Genomic DNA, 18,701 nt, shown 5'->3' on the forward strand with positions numbered 1-18,701 from the left:
GACTCCGGACTGCTCTCCTTTCTCTCAGTTGTCCATATAGGTGCTCCTTTAGTAGTTAACACGCCAAGAGTGCCAACTGCTGAGAGTTGGTTGTGACACTTAGATGCATTATGAGGTTCTCATTAGGGTCATAGGTTGGATTTATATTATTTACAGTACTTTGTTGGACACATCTATATTCCATTCTATCCCCTAAACCCAGCTTCCACATAAATTCACTTGAGTGTAGTTCAAGAATCCACTTTCTAAGCACTATATCCCAAACTAATTTTCTGATAAAGCTTCCCAAAAATTTGAAAGTGACACACACAGTCCCTTTCGTTACACTACAGGTGTGCAATATGTGAATTTGTTCATATGTGGTAGGTAAAATGGGCACAAAATCAGTAAACCATGAGATCATGTTACCTCAAAATTTGATTGTTCATGAGGTAAAGGAGAAGGTTATATATATATATATATATATATATATATATATATATATATAAATTTTTTGTGTGGTAAAAAAATCACACAATATACCATTAAACTTTTTAAAGTGTGAGGGGATTATATTTGGTGCCACTGAGTAGCATCAGGTGAAGGTAAGGATGCTGCCCAGCCGCCATCAGTGATCTGGGAGGAAAAAAAACCCCACACACCATATCCGGTTTCTCACTTCTGTTCACCCTCATTCGATGTCTGTGTGTCTCATGCTCCTGAGCCTCTGTGCTTTTCCTCATGAAAGCATTTACTACAGCATCTTCCACACAAATGTGTGTCTCCTGGTCACAAGAGTCCAGACACCGAGTGAAGGAGGAGAGGTTTACAACGTGGATGAGAAGCTTGTGAGGAGATGAGAGAAGATGAGGCATCAGACCAATGAAAGTAAAGAGGCCCACACTGAGCTTCATCAGAGGCCACATGGAAGAAGAACTGAAAGAAAGGAGAATGGAACTGAATGGGAGCCATCATTGGCTTTGAAGAGGATTAGAGGCACGTGCCACAGACTGAGGGAGAGGCTCTAATGTCACAAGCAGCTGAGTAGCACTTTTATGGCATTCAGTCTTAGAGCCACACAAACAGTCTTTTTTGTTATGAACAGAAGGACCTGGCAAAACAACAGAAGCTGGATTCCTATATTAAGCTGGTGCAGAAGGAATAACAAGACAATGAGTCACAGCCATCCACCTCTGGTATCGTGACACTTTGTCCTAAGAATGTCCTTCCTTCCATCCTATCTCCGTCACTCCAAGCCACAGTGCTACATACATCACACTCACAGGCACCAGGAAGTTTCATGGGTCTGTTTTTACAAATCCTGGCAAAGTGGTATATTTACTATAGCATAATTTAAATTAGGCACTTACGATGCTTAAAATAGGAGTTTTTGAGTTTATTATTAATTTTTTTTAAAGTGGATTGTTTTACTAGACTGCACAGTTTTCAATACTGTGCTCTGAACTCATGTTCCCCGTTAGTCCTGTTATTTTTGTGGAGCCAAAATTCGATAATGCAGTGGTATTTTTAGGAAAACATGTTTTAGGAGAAATGATAGTATTTGGAGAACTTTCTTTTCTTTTTTTATTTTGGAGAACTTTCAGTGTACCTGCTACTTAACAACCATTGCTAACTGTGGAGAGAATGCAGGAACTCCTGACTGGACCTGACTTCCTTATCTAATTCTGATCTCCATGCTTCCCATATGTACTAGAAAACCTCAAAGAATCTGAGTAATAACATTCCTTTGGTTTTTGGTAATTTTGGATTGTGAGCTCATGGGTACTTTGCATTTACCTGAAGGAATCCTGTGAGGACTGGGTTGAGGGCTCCACCTGCCAGAGAAGATCTGAGTTTCCGTCTGCAGATTCCTAAGTACTTCCAAACTGACCACTTTCCTTAGTGTGCGATTTACAGAACCACAAGTAAGATACATGATAATTCTAAAACTTAGAGGTTATAGTTTTGAATTCTTAGGGACACACACACACCCCAAACCCAAGGCCCATCCTTTTACACAAGTTCCCAGCTTTAAGCAGAAGACTCCATTCCAACTCCTATATAGGGGCTATATAAGGCTATTTTTTTGTTTTTTTAGATTTAATTTATTTGTCAGAGAGAAAGAGAGAGAGAGAGAGAGCGAGTGTACAAGCAGGGAAGCAGCAGGCAGAGGGAGAAACAGGCTCCAAGAAGCCCGATGCAGGACTTAATCCCAGACTTTGGGATCATGACCTGAGCTGAAGGCAGATGCTTAACCAACTGAGCCACCCAGTGTCCCTATATAAGGCTATTAAAACAAATGTCTAGGTTATTGGGATCAGAAAATCTCTCGCCCCTCAGACTGCCACTGATTTAGGGTCAGCCAACCATCTGATTTCCAGATCCTTCTTTATTTTGGCCCTGAAAATGTTCTCTAGTTTCTTAATGAGCCTGGATATGTATTTGAAACAACTTTTATTAGATTTTTTTTCTATAAGTTTTTTCTTCCCCCTTTGTTTTGCTATGTGGTCCTCACTGTATCACCACCAAGAGCAATTTCTTTTTCACAAATGATTGCTCCTTGCATGCTCAGAGGGGCTGGCTCAAATAAATATTGTATTTAGATGGCTAAAGTTTTGGGGGGCCTTAGATTTAAAACACTGCTTATCCTGAGACTTCTGGGTTGGTCTCTTAGCACTAACCCTTCCACTGCCTCCTGGCCTCATAGGTTCTGTGCAAGGAGAAGCCATCAGAACAGAGCTGTGTAGAGAAGAAATGCCAGTCGAGCTCTGAAAGCCATCTCACAAGGGCTTTAATATCTCAGATAGAAGGGGACACTTGCTCTCATGCTTTAAATTCTAGGCTAACTTTATCATAACTGTTTTTCTCATTAAAATTTAAAAAACCAAGGGAAACCGGGCAACTTGATGTGGAAGACATCCAGGAAGTATGAAATGTTGGCTAATGGCCGATAAGTGTATCTTTCTACTCCCCGAACAACATAGATGTCACGGAAACCTCACAGCTGATTGGAGTGGGTCAGTGTTGGCCAAGTACTGCCTGGATCGTCATTGGACACTGTAGTTTAGCAAAGGCTCTGGTGCCAAGGGGGTTGATCTAGAATGCAGTACAAGAAATTTTCATAGAAATGAGGTTAACTTTTTTCTTTTTCGTATTTGGGATGCAAATTTCAAATGTTTTTGGCCCTCCTAGTTCATATCTCTCAAGATTCATGTCTCTAATTTGCCTTCGGGCAAACGCCCCAGTAACTAAAATGAGAGTAGTGAGGGACAAGCATTTTCACATTAGTTGATCAGGCCTACGTGGCTTACATGGTAACTTAAAAGAATAGCTGTGCATATTCTCCAGGAGCTGTTATGTCACTGTCACTGCAAAACACTGTTAAGTGAAACAATGAAAAGAAATCCATGAATTCAGACCCCCTCAGGCTTGGGGGAGGAGTGTCTGGTCTGCCTAGATTATGGGGAAGATGATTCCAGCCACAGGTAGTGCCTGTGGGATCTGAGCAGGGCACACAGGGAACAAGGAAGGCTTGACGATGTTCACAGCATGTCACGCTAGTTGGCTTTGATACAGCCTCTCAGCGGGCCAGGAAAGAGGCCACACCTCAGAGCTCAGGAATCTGCTCTTCCCACTGCTTGACTATGTTTTCTGAACAGTATTTAGTAGAAGACTCTTGTTTTCTCCAGGTGTCAGTAAATTAATAAGTATTCGGGGGCACCTGGGTGGCTCAGTTGGTTAAGCAACTGCCTTCAGCTCAGGTCATGATCCCAGAATCCAGGGATCGAGTCCCACATGAGTCGCCCAGCTCCGCGGGGAGTCTGCTTCTCCCTCTGACTTTCTCCCCTCTCATGCTCTCTCTCAAATAAATAAATCTTAAAAAAAGTAATAGGTATTTGGAAGGGGTGTAGGGTGAGGGGGATGGGGATAGGCTAAGGAAAATTTCCAGGGTCAAAATAAGTTTGGACATGCATAACACAATTATCTTATTAAACACTCTGAGAAGTTCTACAGTGAGGACAGTTATGGAATTTAATTTAGTGGTGTCTTTTAAACTTATTGTCTAAATACCCTGTTCTGAAGTATACCTACTTACATCTTGTAGGTACTACCGTTCTGTGGACATAGTTTGGAAATGCTGTCCCCTGAGTACCTACATCATATAATCCTCAGGTTGTTTCGATGTGTAAACAGGTCTGAGAAACAGGGGCCAGGGAATCCCAAAAGGGAGGAGTAGATTCACTTAGAGGAGATAAGAATAAAAAGAAGCAATTTTAGAGACACTATGGTTCCAATGTTTAAATTTGACAAGTGAGGAAATACAGGTGAAGGGATTTGCCGGATCCTGTAAGTGAAGAGGAAGCTACTACCTATTGGAACCCGGTTGTCTTTAACGACAGCGCGCCTCTCCTCATTTCACCCAGCAGGCACGGGGATGCCGGTCTCTGGGTTTTAAGGCAAGTGGCAAAGCCAGCCTGGCAGGGATGAGGGAAGCCACGAAGTGAGGTAGAGATGAGAACAGACTGAGTGTGTGGGGTGTGTGGTGCAGAGCTCCAGAGGGGAGGGCAGGCCGTGGCAGAGCTCTGTATGCCTGTCAGAAACAATCTCGTAAGCTGCAGAGTGAGGAGTGTCCAGATGGGGATGGGTGGAGGCGAGAAAGGGATCCAGAAAGCATGAGGAGTCCAGGCCCTGGATGCATGGCTAAGGAACAGCTTGCCCCAGTCAGGTTTCTATATAACAATCAGTAAATCCCTTTGCTGTGTTAAGCTTGGCTGTCTGGCCCCACGAATTAAATAGTGTGCTTCAAGGTGTGGAAAGCATGGTTTGAAGACTTTATTTTTATTTCAGGAAGGCATATCAAGTTCTAGATTGATTTTTGTCCCTTACTGTTTGTCATTGGAGATGCTGAAGGGACTTAATTTGTGGAACTGTTCTTGAAATTCAGTAAAGGGAATTAAACAATATCTTTTTATACACCATTTTAAAAATTGTTCATAAGAGCCTACAGAGGCATTAAAAACAAAAGAGGGCAGAATTTTGCTTATGTAGGAAGAAACTCTGGATTCCCGCACACTATCCTCTCCCTACAAACAGAATAAAAATATTTGCCTCTATTTGAACAGAAATCTAATGATTTGATCACACCTAAATAGCATGGTTTAATTGGATTTCAGAAGAACTGTAACTTTATAGGAGATCTCTTTTGTTTTCTTTCTAATAGTGATAAAGAACACATAACCTAAAACTTCTCATCTTAACCATTTTTAAGTGTATAGTTCAGTAGTGTCAAGTTCATATTGCTATGCAACCGAACTCCAGAATTTTTTCATCTGGCAAAATATGACAAGATCTTTTTACTTGGAGTTCTTGTTACACCACTAACCTCCCCCAAACACGGGCACATTTCTATGATTTTATTTAAGCAGTGGATATGAATGTGTTCTGTTATACAATTTGACACATAGACAACATTACATGTATTATCCATGTAATTTATGAAATGCAGGACTGCCTGCATTTTCTGGAATAGTTTAGTGCTCTCTATCACTGATTCATTATTGCCTTTTCTCTCTCCACATTCAAGCCATTCAAAACATCTACTCTTCTAATATATTTCACCTTTTTTTTTTTATGATCCTCTTCTTATTTTCATTTCCTAATCTTCTTTTTTGAGTTCAGTTGAGAGATTTCAATAATATTGGACCAAACTTAAGAGTAGATGGAACGGCCAGTGCATGACTTATGGGGTATTGTGATGCCCCGTGTGGGACTGAGACAGGGCTATCTTTCTTTCTGGTAAGATACTGACCCTTGATTTCCCTTTTAAAAAATGCAAATAAGTCTGGCATGCATAGGCCGGTGCCTGGCTCTCCCTCAGTGTGGGCATTTTTGTGCCAGTGAATACATGTAGGAATCTTAGAAACCAAAATTTTACCCAGTGATCCTGAGAGCCAGGCTGGGGAACACTAAAAGGTTTTGATCCAGGATCTGGCCAATGACTTCTCTCTCTCTCTGTATCAGTCATGACTGATAGATTCTACTCTGCAGTGCGGGCAGTAAGTTACCCCAGGTTCCATCTAGCTGAAAGTTAAGAGCCCAGATGGGAGCGGGGTAGGAAAGGCAAAATGCAACGAGGAGCACTGGTCACTTTTCACATGTCTTCTTCCAGACAGGGCCAGCAGGAAGAAAGGATGCTGAGGCAGAGGGCAGGCCCGATAGTAACTATTACGTCTGGTGCGGTCATGCTGGTTATTATGTTTTAAAATGCTTTTTATGATTAGCAAATAGCAACTTGGCCTTCTACCCCAGGATTTTGTGGACTCCCCCCCCCAACCCCTGCCTCATAGCCAGCCACTAAAGGGTTAATATTTGGCTCAGTTGGGGAGCCTTATTAGGTTGTTAAATATTTTGCACATCACTCCTGGAGAAAACTTTGCAGCAAAGACAAGCCTCTTGTACTCTACTTTTCCTGAGACCCTGCTGCTCCCTGGCTGTTTCCCATCATCATGATGTAGCTTTAGTACCAGGTCATGGGGCATCTCCTACACTTGCGGCAGGGCAGGGGGAATAACAGAAGAAGGTTTCAGGACCATCATTCCTGAGGATGTCCTCTGCCAGTCCCAGAAGCTTGGGTAGGGGTGCGGTCCCTCAAGGGAGAGAAATGTCCTGCATCCTTGGAACCAGGATCCTGGGGCAGGGGGTGGGGAGGTGATGTTTGCCGTCCTTCCTGTGTACTCCCTTTAGAAAACACATGACTTTGTCCTGTCTCCTCAGACATCATCACTCTTCAAGAAAGCCAGTGGTCAACAAGTAGTTTTTGGGGGCATACCAAGCATCAGAGCTCTGGCCAGCTTTCAGAAATGGGGATGAGGGCAGTTTTTATAGACATCATAAACAGGAAAATTAATCTCCAAGATCTTCCCTTGTAAAGAAATCCTTTGGGACTTACAAAATCAGATCACATTAACACATTTTGGCCACCTTCCAAAACAACATGGACTTAAGCAGATAAATTCATTGAAAAATATTTTGAATGTTGCAAAACAATCTGGCCTTAGGTGACACTGCTTCCAGTAATGAAAGACATTAATTCGGAGACATTTCCCTGGAAATTAAAACCGCAATGAAATATCACCTCACACCAGTTAGAAGGGTCGGCTATCATCAAAAGACAAAAGATAACAAACACTGGTGAGGATGTGGAGAAAAGGGAACCCTTCTGCACTGCTGGTGGGAATGTAAATTGGAGCACGGAGGTTCCATGAAAAATTAAAAATAGAACTACCATATGATCCAGCAGTCCCACTTCTGGGTAGATATCCAAAGGAAATAAAATCATGATCCTGAAGAAGCCTCTGCCCCTGCATGTTCATTGCAAAATTGCTTACAATAACTAAGACATGGAAACAACCCAAGTGTCCATCAACAGATGAATGGATAAAGAAACTGTAGTACCCATATACAATGGAATATTATTCAGCCATAAAAAGAAGGTGCTCCTGCCATTCGCAACAACCTGGACACATCCTAAGGCATTATGCTAAGCAAATTAAGTCAAATGAAGAAAGACAAGTACTGTGTGAGGTCACGTACATATGAAATCTAAAAAACCCAAAAACTAACAAACAAAAAAACCGGGGCACCTGGGTGGCTCAGTTGTTTAAGCCTCTGCCTTTGGCTCAGGTCATGATCCCATGGTCCTGGGATCTAGGCCTGCATTGGGCTCCCTGCTCAGTGGGAAACCTGCTTCTCCCTCTCCCACTCCCCTTGCTTGTGTTCCCTCTCTCTGTCAAATAAATAAATAAAATCTTAAGGGAAAAACCCAACTCCTAGAAACAGATCATATTTGTGGTTGCCAGAGGTGGGACTGGAAGTGTGGGAGGAGGGGGAGTTGGGGGAAGGGAGATGTTACTAGACAGGAGGGTGACCATTATTAAGAATACTGTATGGTATATTTGATAGTTGCTAAGAACCGCTAAGAGAGTAAATCTTAAAAGTTCTCATCACAAGGAAAAACATTTTTAACTCTGAGATGCTGGATGTTAATCAAACTTATTATATAAACATTTTGCAATAGATACATGTGTCAGATGATTATGTTGTATACCTTAAACTTAGACAATGTTGTATGTCAATCATATCTCAATAAAACTAGAAAGAAGAGACATTTCCCACCAATACAAATGGAATACAGGATGGAAATACAGGATTACTTCCCTATTATAGTAAATGTTCTTTAATATTGCTAACACTGCATAGCATTTCCTGGGTGCAGAGTACTGCTCTAAGCAGTATATCCATGAACTCTTTCAAGCTTCACCATCTATCCATGAGGTCAGTGCTCTTATGCTTCTCATTATACAACTGAGGAAACTGACGTGCAGAGAGGTTAGGTAACTTGCCCAAGATCACACAGCTAGTACGTGATGGAGCACTGCTAGCTGTACTATCATTCTTAGCTGTCCTTACCGAGGATTAGGTGTTTTTGAGAATGAAGGGGACTGGGGTGACTCCTGCTACAATAGGAACCCTGTTGTTCACAGCCAGCCAGTGGCCACCATTACCACCACCCCTGGCCACCCCTTTCTTTAAGAGCTGGCTGCAAAGGTTTGTTGGTCCCCTCCCACCGCCCCCCCGCCCCCCCCCCCCCCCCCCGCTCAGAATTTCAGACTTGAAAATGTGCTTGTTTCTGAATCACCATGGAAAACACCTTGGCTGACTCATGTTCTTTTTTAACCCTCAAAATAAAAATGGTTGTGCAGCCTTAAGTACTGAAAACACTATTTAACTTTTGGGGCTGCTATCGGAAGAATGCGTGTGGAGTCTGGGTGAATCGGTCCGGTCTGGCTTGCACTAGCTGACCCGAGGCTTGTGCCTGTCCTGGGTACCCCACCCCTCCCCCACCACATGTTCTAATCCACCGCAGATTGTCCCTTCCCATCAACACCCAGAGCCTCTGCTGGTGTAAGAGCCTCTTTTCTTTCCAGAAGTCCCTGCCACAGGGACTTGCCACATCCTGGTCAAGCTTCTCATCTCCTTCCTTTACCATCTCTTCAGAATATCATTGGAAGCCCTCTCCCCATCTTTTCTTGACCAGTGCTCTAGGAGCTTCTGGCCCTCACTGAGCTCAGTTGCACCTGAGTTCCCTCGCACTGTGGACTCCATGCTCAGAGAGAAAATGAATACAAGTTCTTGCCTGGAGAGGCTCACTGTCTCCCCCGCGGGACCCTGCATAGAAGAACTAAGATACAGGGAATGGAAGATGCTGGGCAGCAGAACAGGGGTCACTTCAAACTCACTGTGGCTTTACCGCCCATGCTCTGATTTGCAGACAGGCAGGGTGTGGGCTGGAAGTAGGCACATGAAAGTGATTTTTTTTCCCCCAGTTGGATAGGACTTTGTTTGGACTTTTCCTAGCCTAGCGGCGAGGGAATGCAAATTGACAAAGAGGCACATTTCATCTGGGTACAGCAAGTGCCCGAAGCTCCCTGGGGAGACATTGGCCAGAGCCATGTGGTGGCTCCTGATGGTGATGATCAGGAGGAGACAGATTTTTATTGATCTTGTAGCTGAAGTGCTTAGACTAGTGCTGGGCACATGGTAGAGGTGTCCTATAAATGTTAGCTAAAATTAATGAAATAAAGGCGGGTGCTACTCATGCTTGTTAAAAATAGGCCACAGGCACACTCTCCGTTGGGCAGACCAGCTGCTGAGGCCAGCATGGCCTTCCTCGAAAGAGTTCAGTTGTGCAACTCAACACACGTGTATGTGTGTGCATGCACGTGTGTGATACATGTCAAAAACACTCATCACTTCCAGTATTCTGTGGGCCCCTCCAAGCATGGGAAGATGAGCAGCCTCCTCGGCTCCCCGACCTAAAGGCTAAATCTCACTCCCTAATCCATACTGATTCCTAATGACTTGTGATTCCACTGAGCAATGTCAGTTTATGCCAACTTTGTATAAATAATGTAAAATTTCCCTTAATCTTTAAAGGTTTTTTTTTTTTTTTTTTGGACAATCTCTTCTCCTCACCATCCCATTAACCTCGCATCACCTTCTGAGGGAGGCCTGAGGTGAGGAGAATGAGCTTGGGGCACTCACCACGGTGCAACAGAGAGGCCAGAACCACCAGAGGAGAGCCAGGGCCAGGAGCAGGAACAGGATCAGCAGGGCGATGGCCAGGATGGAGCCATCCGACTGTGGGGCCAAGAAAGAAGACGGTCAGCGGTGGGGCAGGCCACGCGTGTGACCAGTGACAACCGGAGCCTCCCCCTCCTCTCCTCCCCACCACCAATATGATGATTTGAGGCCCAGAGAAGAGCACGGTTTGCCAAACATGTGGCTGACACTGCCAGCGTTCTGGGCAACGCTGCCCGTGCAGCCAATGCTGGCGAGATGTGATGTGCCTTTTCAGAAGGCTCCGCTCTTCTCGTGGGACAACGTGCTGAGGGCCCAACCCTGCAAGAGCCAGACTGGGCGCTTGCTCAGGCAACTGGACGCTGAGGGGGCCTGTGACGGCTCCACGGCTCCTTGCCTCCGGCACCATCACCCTCTGCCTGGTGACACCCTCCGACTCCCTGACCCTGCTATTCCTGCCACCCCCGGGCTGCGCTCACGACCCTTGTGCTCCGGGTTGGGTTCAGCCTGCTCCCATGGACTCGTTCAGGGATAGGCCCTGACCCATTCATGAGGTAGAGTCAAGAGCCTGCTGACAGGTGAGATACAGAGCCCATGGATTCCAGGAAGGGAGAGGGGAGAGCTGATACAGCACCTGGGAGAAAAGGGGAGCCGGTGGCTGAGTCGACACTGCCCTCAGATCAAGTGGCTGTCACATTGGGGCCAGGAGGTGAGGCAGGCGCCCCACACAGATTTTGCCCATTTGGAAAGTGCCGAGACCGGTCCTGAGCATGGTCATGGGCCACTGTGGCCTGTGACGGAGGTTAACTTTTAGCAAACAGAGACCCTGCTCCCAGTCGGTGTTGTCAGGCTGTGGGCTCTGGGAAGCAGATTTAAGTCTCCACCTGCCCTTGCTGCCAGCTGCTGGGAGTGGAAATGGGCACAACTCTTGGGGGGTGGGGCGGCACCAGGCTGAGGAGCAAATTGTCATAGGTACTAATTGTCATGTTACTCTTTCTCAGCAAAGCTGGAAATTCCACTTTTAGCCCCCGAAAATTACCAGGTATGTTTGCAACTAAACGTTTTCAATTAAGGAATGGCTAATAATGCATTATAGAACTACGGTGCCATTGGTTACTGTGTAGATGTTGTTTTCAAATAATCTTTTTAAACTTATTTTTTTAAATTGTGTTATGTTAGTCACCATACAACACGTCATTAGTTTTTGATATAGTGTTCAGTGATTCATTGTTTATGTATAACACCTGGTGTCCCATGAAATTCGTGCCCTCCTAATATATTTTTTAAAGATTTTATTTATTTATTTATAAAAGATTTTATTTATTTATTGACAGAGATCACAAGTAGGCAGAGAGGCAGGCAGAGAGGAGGAAGCAGGCTCCCTGCTGAGCAGAGAGCCCTATGCGGGGCTCCATCCCAGGACCCTGGGACCACAACCTGAGCCGAAGGCAGAGGCTTTAACCCACTGAGCCACCCAGGCGCCCCAAAGTTTTTATTAGTTTATTTGACAGAGAGAACACAAGTAGGCAGAGGGGCAGGCAGAGGGAGAGGACGAAGCAGGCTCCCTGCTGAGCAGAGATCTCAGTGAGGGGCTCGATCCCAGCACGCTGGGATCATGACCTGAGCTGAGGGCGGAAGCTCAACCAACTGAGCTACACAGGCACCCCTCAAATAATATTTAAATTACATTCCCGATATAATGAGTGGATTTAATAAACGTTGGGAGTGAGAGAGAAAGACTGAGGGATATTTACTAAAATACTAACAGTGGTTTGTCAGGTAGTGGGTTTACGGTAATTTTCTTTACAAAAAATCTGTAACAAGAAGATAAATTACTGAAGTTGTTCTTTAAAAAATCTGTCCTTGGGGCTCCCCACTTTGGTGTCCCAAGTTCCCCTGACCCAGAGGTTCTTACAGCGCCAGTGGACCTGTGGGGTACACAGAGGGGTTCAAGGGCGTGGAAACGTGTGACCCTCTCCAAAGTACACCATGATAAGCATGAACTGTGTCTTCAGGGGAGACTGCTGAGCACATGATCAGATTCTCAGAGCTGCCCTCACCCCCCAACCCATCCTGAGGAACATCGAGGTTGGGAGGCCGCTGGGGGAAGTATAGCTAGTTAATGGCAGCACTGGGACTTGACTCACTCCCACTCTAAGGGCTCAGCCGGGGGCTCCTGGAAGCTGTTTAAAGGTAGCTCTTACTCCCTGGAATGTCTTTGACCAAAAAGCCAGGGAACTAATCATCCTGGTCCAACCCAGCCAAGGCTTGGGGAAGCCAGAGTGCCCCTGAGGGAGGTGCAGCCTCACGAACGCAGGTGCAGGGCCGGGCTGTGGGTGGGGACGGAGCACAGACTCTGAAGGAGGGACACAGCCGTGCCAGAGACGACCCACAACACTGATGTGTGAACTTCGGTGGAGAGGGATGCTCTCGGCAAGGACACAAAGAAGTCATGAGTGTTTCCCAAACTTACTGTTAGTCAGGGATAACTGTTAACCCCTCAGTCTCTGCATTCCCCAGCCAAAAATGGAGACACTCGACCTCGGCTGCTCCCCTGCACTGACAAAGGTGCTACAAACGACACCTAAGGTACAGGCAGACACGGGGCCGGCAACAGCACAAAAGCCATCATGTCAAACCCTGCACTGTACCTCACCCTCCCTCCACGTCCTCACCACAGCAAACACGGTGGGCGTTGCAGACCATAAATCTGCTTGCACTTAGAATAATAAATAGTTTTGGTTACTGAGAGGCTCATAAAACAGCAGTCTTTTAGTATTGAGTTATAATTTAGTGAAGCCTACAGACTACATTTATTCCCATTATGCTCAATCTCCCGGCTCCTGATTTTGTTTTTCACTTCAGATGGAGGAACTGAAGCAGAAAGGCACGGCTATTGTGGTGAGAAGTCTTGACTTCCTTCTGGAAGGAGAAGGTTTCCTGTGAAGTAGGGAGGGAGAGGGACCTGGCCTGCAAGGGGAGAGAGGAGGCTTCTGCCCCAGGGAAGATTTCCTGGGTTGAGACACACCTCTGTTTGGCCTTCTTCCAGCCAGGCTGGGTCTGCCGCTTACAAGCCACAGCTTTCCTGGGCTGATGGGGGTAGGAGATTGGGGGAGGAGGGGGACAGCCACAGGGCTCAGGAAGGGGTAAGGTGCCATGAGGCGAGTGGGAACACACAGGGCCATGAACTCCTGGCGGGATTTTGTCCTGCTCTGGAAGACGACAGCCTGCTCCCAACGCATTGCCTGCTCCCAACGCATTGCCTGCTTTTCAAGCACTTCCCCCAATCATTACATATAAACCCAGTGCAAATGAGTCACCATCAAACACAGGGCAGGAATTTTGGATAAACGTAGACCTGAAGCCAATGTTTTCCTGGGAGAGAACATGTACATGCAAGCCCAGAGGGTCCTTCACATATTCATTATCAAACGTTTATGGACCAGCTATTCTGTGCCCATTGAGTAGAGCGATGCAGGTTCGATTAGACAGAACCAAGGTGCTCACGGCCTGCTGAGGAAAGCCGTATCAACAATGAACCACGAGCTGGGGCTGTGTGTTAGTCAACAGCTGTTTACTTAGCCCCTTTCATGCGTCAGGTAGTGAATGATATAGTCAGTCTCTACACTTAAAGAATTTACATTCTGGTGGAATACAGATGATGATGACGACGATGATGATAATTATTATTAGTATAGCTAACAGCTCATATATTAAATAAACACTATGTGCCAAGGACTGTTCTTGCTATGTACTGACAGGCTTTCATAGAATTTTCATTAACAAACAGATGAATTTAATATTATTTCTCTCATCTTATAGATACAAATCCTGAGGCAAGGGCCAGTGAAGAAGCTTGCCCAAGGTTACAGGAAGAAACCAGAATTTAACCTGGGCTGTTCGGTTCCTCACTCGCAGGTTTAACCGGCAGCTGTTCTCAGCAAGTGAGCCTGGGAGGTAGCACTCCAGAGAGGAGGTGGTGCTGGAGTTCTGGGCCTGCAGGGTGAGGAGAGGTTGGCCTTCCTGCTTAGCAGGGCGCGGGATGGGAGAGAAAGTGGTGGGGACCTCAGCGTCAGAGGCCATGCAAGCCCAGCGGAGGAGCACGGCTTCTCTTTGAAACAACAAGGACCCGGGGGCACTGTTCTCAGATTTGTTTCTTAGGAAGCAAATGCTATAGACATTCTAGAGTATGGACTCCAGGAGGGGAAGGTGGGGGCGGGGGGGGGGGAGGTCAAAGGCCCAGGTGGAGGGCTGTAGCAAAGCTGACACATTCTTCCAGGGTGATGATTTAGAGGGTCACCCTTCCAAAACTTTTGTATTTTCATAGATGTGTTCAGCACTAATCTACCCAACAACGCTGACCTTACTGTGGGCTATCTACATTCCTAGCACTATGCAAAGTGCTGTATATACATTATCTCATTTAATTAAATGAGCCTTGCTCCAGCAGTCTTCTAGGAATCATTCTTCCCGTTTTTCAGGGAAGGAAAACAGAAACTCAGCGATGGTATGTAACTTACGCAAGACCTTTCACATAACACTTATATACATATTTAGAGGCCTACAATTTTAATGTTGCAAAACTGAAATTGAGACTTCATAGTCTGATTTTAGAATCTCACTCTTCTCCCACTCAACTGTCACGATATAATGTCAGATTGATAAAAATTCACTTAAGAGGGGTGCCTGGGTGGCACAGTCGGTTAAGCGTCTGACTCCTGGTTTCAGCTCAGGTCATGATCTCAGGGTCCTGCGATCAAGCCCCAGGTCGGGCTCCAGACGCAGTGCAGAGTCTGCTTGAGAATCTTTCTCTCTCTCTCTCTCTGCCCCTCTTGCTCATCCTGTCTCTCTCTAAAATAAATAAATAAAATCTTAAAAAAAAATTCACTTAAGAACTACCCACACTTTAAGCAGCTGTGTGAGAAGAAGGAGAGATGGAGTCATATTTGGAATGGCTGCCTCTGCTCCAGTGGGAGCTTCCCTCATGTGGCCCAGTGTGGGTCAAGGTGCTACACGGGTGAAACAGTGTTTCATAGTGAAGTCAGAAGGAGACAAGAACCAACAGCAGAGCCCATCTTCCCCTTGTTGTCGTGGCTTGGAGTTTCAACCAATAACCTTGCAAAGTGGGATTGACAACTCATGCAAGGATGGCCCCACGTATCCTGTTGAAAATGTCTCAGTATGTAGTTTACAAATACATACATATCTGCACTGTTTAGTAAATGGTATTTGCTTTCATTCATGAAATTAGTCACTAATTCTAAACCAGTTCTTTTGCATCTTTACCAAGTCCCCAAATGAAAAACCCTGTTGGGTGCTATTAGCTGGGAAGCATATGGAATGTTCTAGAGCCCACACTATGTGACCTAGTGCCCAACAACCTGGCTCTTTTCTTTTATTCTGGTACTCTGGTACCAACTGCCTTGACTCCTTGGGCTCTGGCTACCAACTTGCCCTCCTGGGTCCCAGCTCACTGTCTGTTGGCCTCTTCCCCAAAGCTTATTGCGGGAAAATTCCAGAAGGGTCACATGCTGACTGTTGTCCTCAGCCTAACTTAGGACGGGTGTGTGGGCTCAGTCTCTGCTGTCTCTCTTCACCAGGGCAAAGGGTGGCCAGGACTGAAGAGACCCTCAGGCCTACCTGCTTATACCACAGGGCTGAGTGGGGCCATTTAAGTGAGTTGGTATAGAATTGTGCCAGAGCAGGCTCTGTCGTGGATGGCTAGGGGATGAGAGTGGGTAAGGTGGCTTCTGAGAGCTCATAATTCCAGCAGGTACCAGCCTCCAGGCTGATGCAGATGAATCCTCCAAGCTCTCTGCGAGTCCTCAGTGGGGAAGGGAAGCCTGAGGTGGGGAACCTGATTTTATGAACCAAAGTGAGAGCAGAAGCTGACTTGCTTAGCAGACCTTCAGACTGCATGTAATTTTCCAGAAACCTCCAAAAGATTTCAGAGGGGAAAAAAGCAGTAGATAAATAGCCAGAAACTGATTCCTACCATGGTTATTTTTCGGACAGTCTAAATATCAATGCGAGTTCAGTTCTCATTTTATTTAAAATGTGAAAAGAAAGTTTAAAAAAATCAACATGGCCCTTTAATTAGAAAAATATTTGGCAGGAGGACGTGGGACTGGAGCTGCAAGACAGGTGGGAAGATGAGTAGAATGAGGTGGGGGTCTCTTCCATTTGTAGGGTGGGGGTGTGGAGGGGTGGTAATCATCTGTTTCCTTCAGTGAGTAGTTTCATGCTCAGGCCTGCTCCCTCCCTCTGGTCAGGTTTTGGTTTTTAGTGACCATCCCAGAAGGCCGCCTCCTAGCTTTCTTTAATTCCTTCTGTTCCCAGCTCTCCGAAGGAGGGCCTCTCTTTCAAGACAAGGAGGCATGTTTTCAAGGGCACAGGCTTGGAAACTTGACGAATGAAAGCATCTCTTACTTGGTAGGTTGGAGGTAATTTTGGAATTCTGACGCAGGACACGAGGAGGAGGGATCTTGTAGGGGGCCCATTTGTACTGTGATGAAAGAGAGAGAGGCAGCCTTGGGGACAGTAGAGCCGCCAGCACTGCTCCTCCTTTCTGTTTTGTTTTGGGGGTTGTCATGGTAAAGAGAGGAGGATTACACTGAAAGGAATCAGTGGGAGATTGGGGGAAGCTCAGCTTAAATAAACTGTGCTATCCTGCATCTTGCTGTTGGGTTTGGACTGGGATTCTGCCCCATGCCCCGAATGGCTCATTATGTAGCCAGTAAAGTGTCTTGGTTAAGAAGGGAGCATTCTTCCCTACTCCCGTGTGTCCTTCCATGTTGAGGGTATCCTGTGTGTGCAGACCTTCTCTTCCCCTTTGCTCATTCAACGTAGAAGGCCAGAGTGAACCAAGCATGATGCGATCCATTCTCCCTGTCCCTCCTAGAGCACACTGCTCCCAAGGAACATCCCACAGGGAGCCTGGCTCCCACTGAACTTATAAGTAAGCCATCCCAGACAGGGCCTTCTCTCCTCTTCTGCCATACGAAGCTGGTGTTGTCAGGAGGCCTATGCCTATACAATTTGGGGGAGCCCCCTTCAGAGAAAGAACATAAAAATACAAATGCAAAATCATGAGGGCCCCTCCCAGGGCCTTACGAGGGCTAGGAGGGACCCATTCAAGTAAGCAACCTTGGAACTCAAATCTTGGCTGCCCGGGAGCTCTGTAGCTGGCTCTAAGTCTTCCCCGGACGGGCGCCGTGCCCACAGCAATAGATAAACCTATTTAATTCTGGATTTCAGTTTCCAGCCCATTTGCTGCCACACTCAGCCAGTCTCTAGCCTACAATAATAGAGGCAGTAGTGAGGTTCACATATCGTTTTGGAGGCATCTCGTTTCTGTGAGACTTATAAAGAAAGCATCCTATGCTTTATGCCTCTACCAGAATGGCCCCTCCAACATCTCCTCTTTCCACATCACCCAGGAGGGGCCGTGGCAATGGTGACAATGGGGTCTGACAACAGCACAAGGTGTTATTATTAACCAAGGGGTTCTGAGAGCCCACGCTGACGGGGTGGGTGCGTTTGCTGTCGCTCTATGATCTTCACCAGGTTTTGTAGGTCGGGAGTTTTAACACTGAATTACTGAAGATATCAGATCCTTTCACATGGTTAGACGAGGCTAGCTTTTCCACATTTAACGTGAAAGAATGAATTAGGAGGTTTTTTAGCCAGACTCTGCTAAAAATATGGCAAAAAACAAAAAACACACACAAAAAAAACAAAAATAAAAAAACAAGCAAGCTGGCGATCTGTTCAAGCTTCTTCAAAGCTGGTGAAGAGGTTTCCCCGGATTCAGTTGGTGACTGATGAGGCCACGGGGCATGCCAGGATGTGGCAAGGTGGGTTTGCTATGGTGTGAGGCTGCCTGGTGCCCCCTCTGCACCTCCCCCCTCCACCCTGACCCTTGGCCCTCCCTCTCTGCTACTGAGTGCAGTTGTGTTTGAAGCCCTCGAGCGAAAGTGACCCTTTTTCCAGGGGCAGCTCTGGTCTATGACGTTGTGCTCTCATGGCAGCCAGCTGGTTCTAAGTCCCAAGGAGGTCATGTTGGGGAGAGGGAAATGTGCAGAGATCAAGAGACTTGTCTTCTTCGGAGAGACACACTGGAGGCAAGGAGGGGCCCTGTACCCTGTGTCGTGGCCCCCCCAGCTCTAGGCTGTGTTCCTCCCTCCCAGGGCACAGGTTGCCATTTGGGAGGCGTCACATTCCAGGACTCTGAAGTGGAATTCAGAACGATGCTCAGCAGCTGAGCTGAGCTCTGTTTCCTGCCCAGACAAAACTGGCGGGGCACGGGCAGGTTTTCTTTTGTAAGAAGAGATTTTAGTCATTTTATTGCTGCTGAGACATTCTGGATGAGCAAGCCCCAGAGACCAAAATTCTCTCTCTCTCTCTTCCTCATCGCTTATATATTCTGACTATTATTTCTGGAAGCAACTTCAGCAATTATCTAACTTCTCCACCCAACCCGCCCTTAATTTTATTGGAATTCTAGTCTGCCTGCTTCAGTGATGAGTACTGGACTCTCCCGAGCCTCTTTCTCCTCTCTGATGACCCCTTATCCACCTTCC

At 46.2% G+C, this 18,701-nt stretch overlaps 1 protein-coding gene across 2 annotated transcripts in view; it reads right to left on the reverse strand.

Moving 5' to 3' along the window:
* The window catches only part of ANTXR1 (ANTXR cell adhesion molecule 1), a 218,381-nt gene that overhangs the window by 70,717 nt on the left and 128,963 nt on the right, over window positions 1–18,701 (reverse strand). For both annotated transcript variants that reach the window (XM_082744116.1, XM_082744115.1), the window contains exon 13: window positions 10,084–10,179. In XM_082744116.1, the coding sequence (XP_082600242.1) occupies window positions 10,084–10,179 (96 nt within the window). The remainder of the gene's footprint in view (window positions 1–10,083; window positions 10,180–18,701) is intronic.

The sequence above is a fragment of the Mustela nivalis genome, assembly GCF_964662115.1.
Source record: "Mustela nivalis genome assembly, chromosome: 8".
NCBI classification, from domain to species: Eukaryota; Metazoa; Chordata; class Mammalia; order Carnivora; family Mustelidae; genus Mustela; species Mustela nivalis.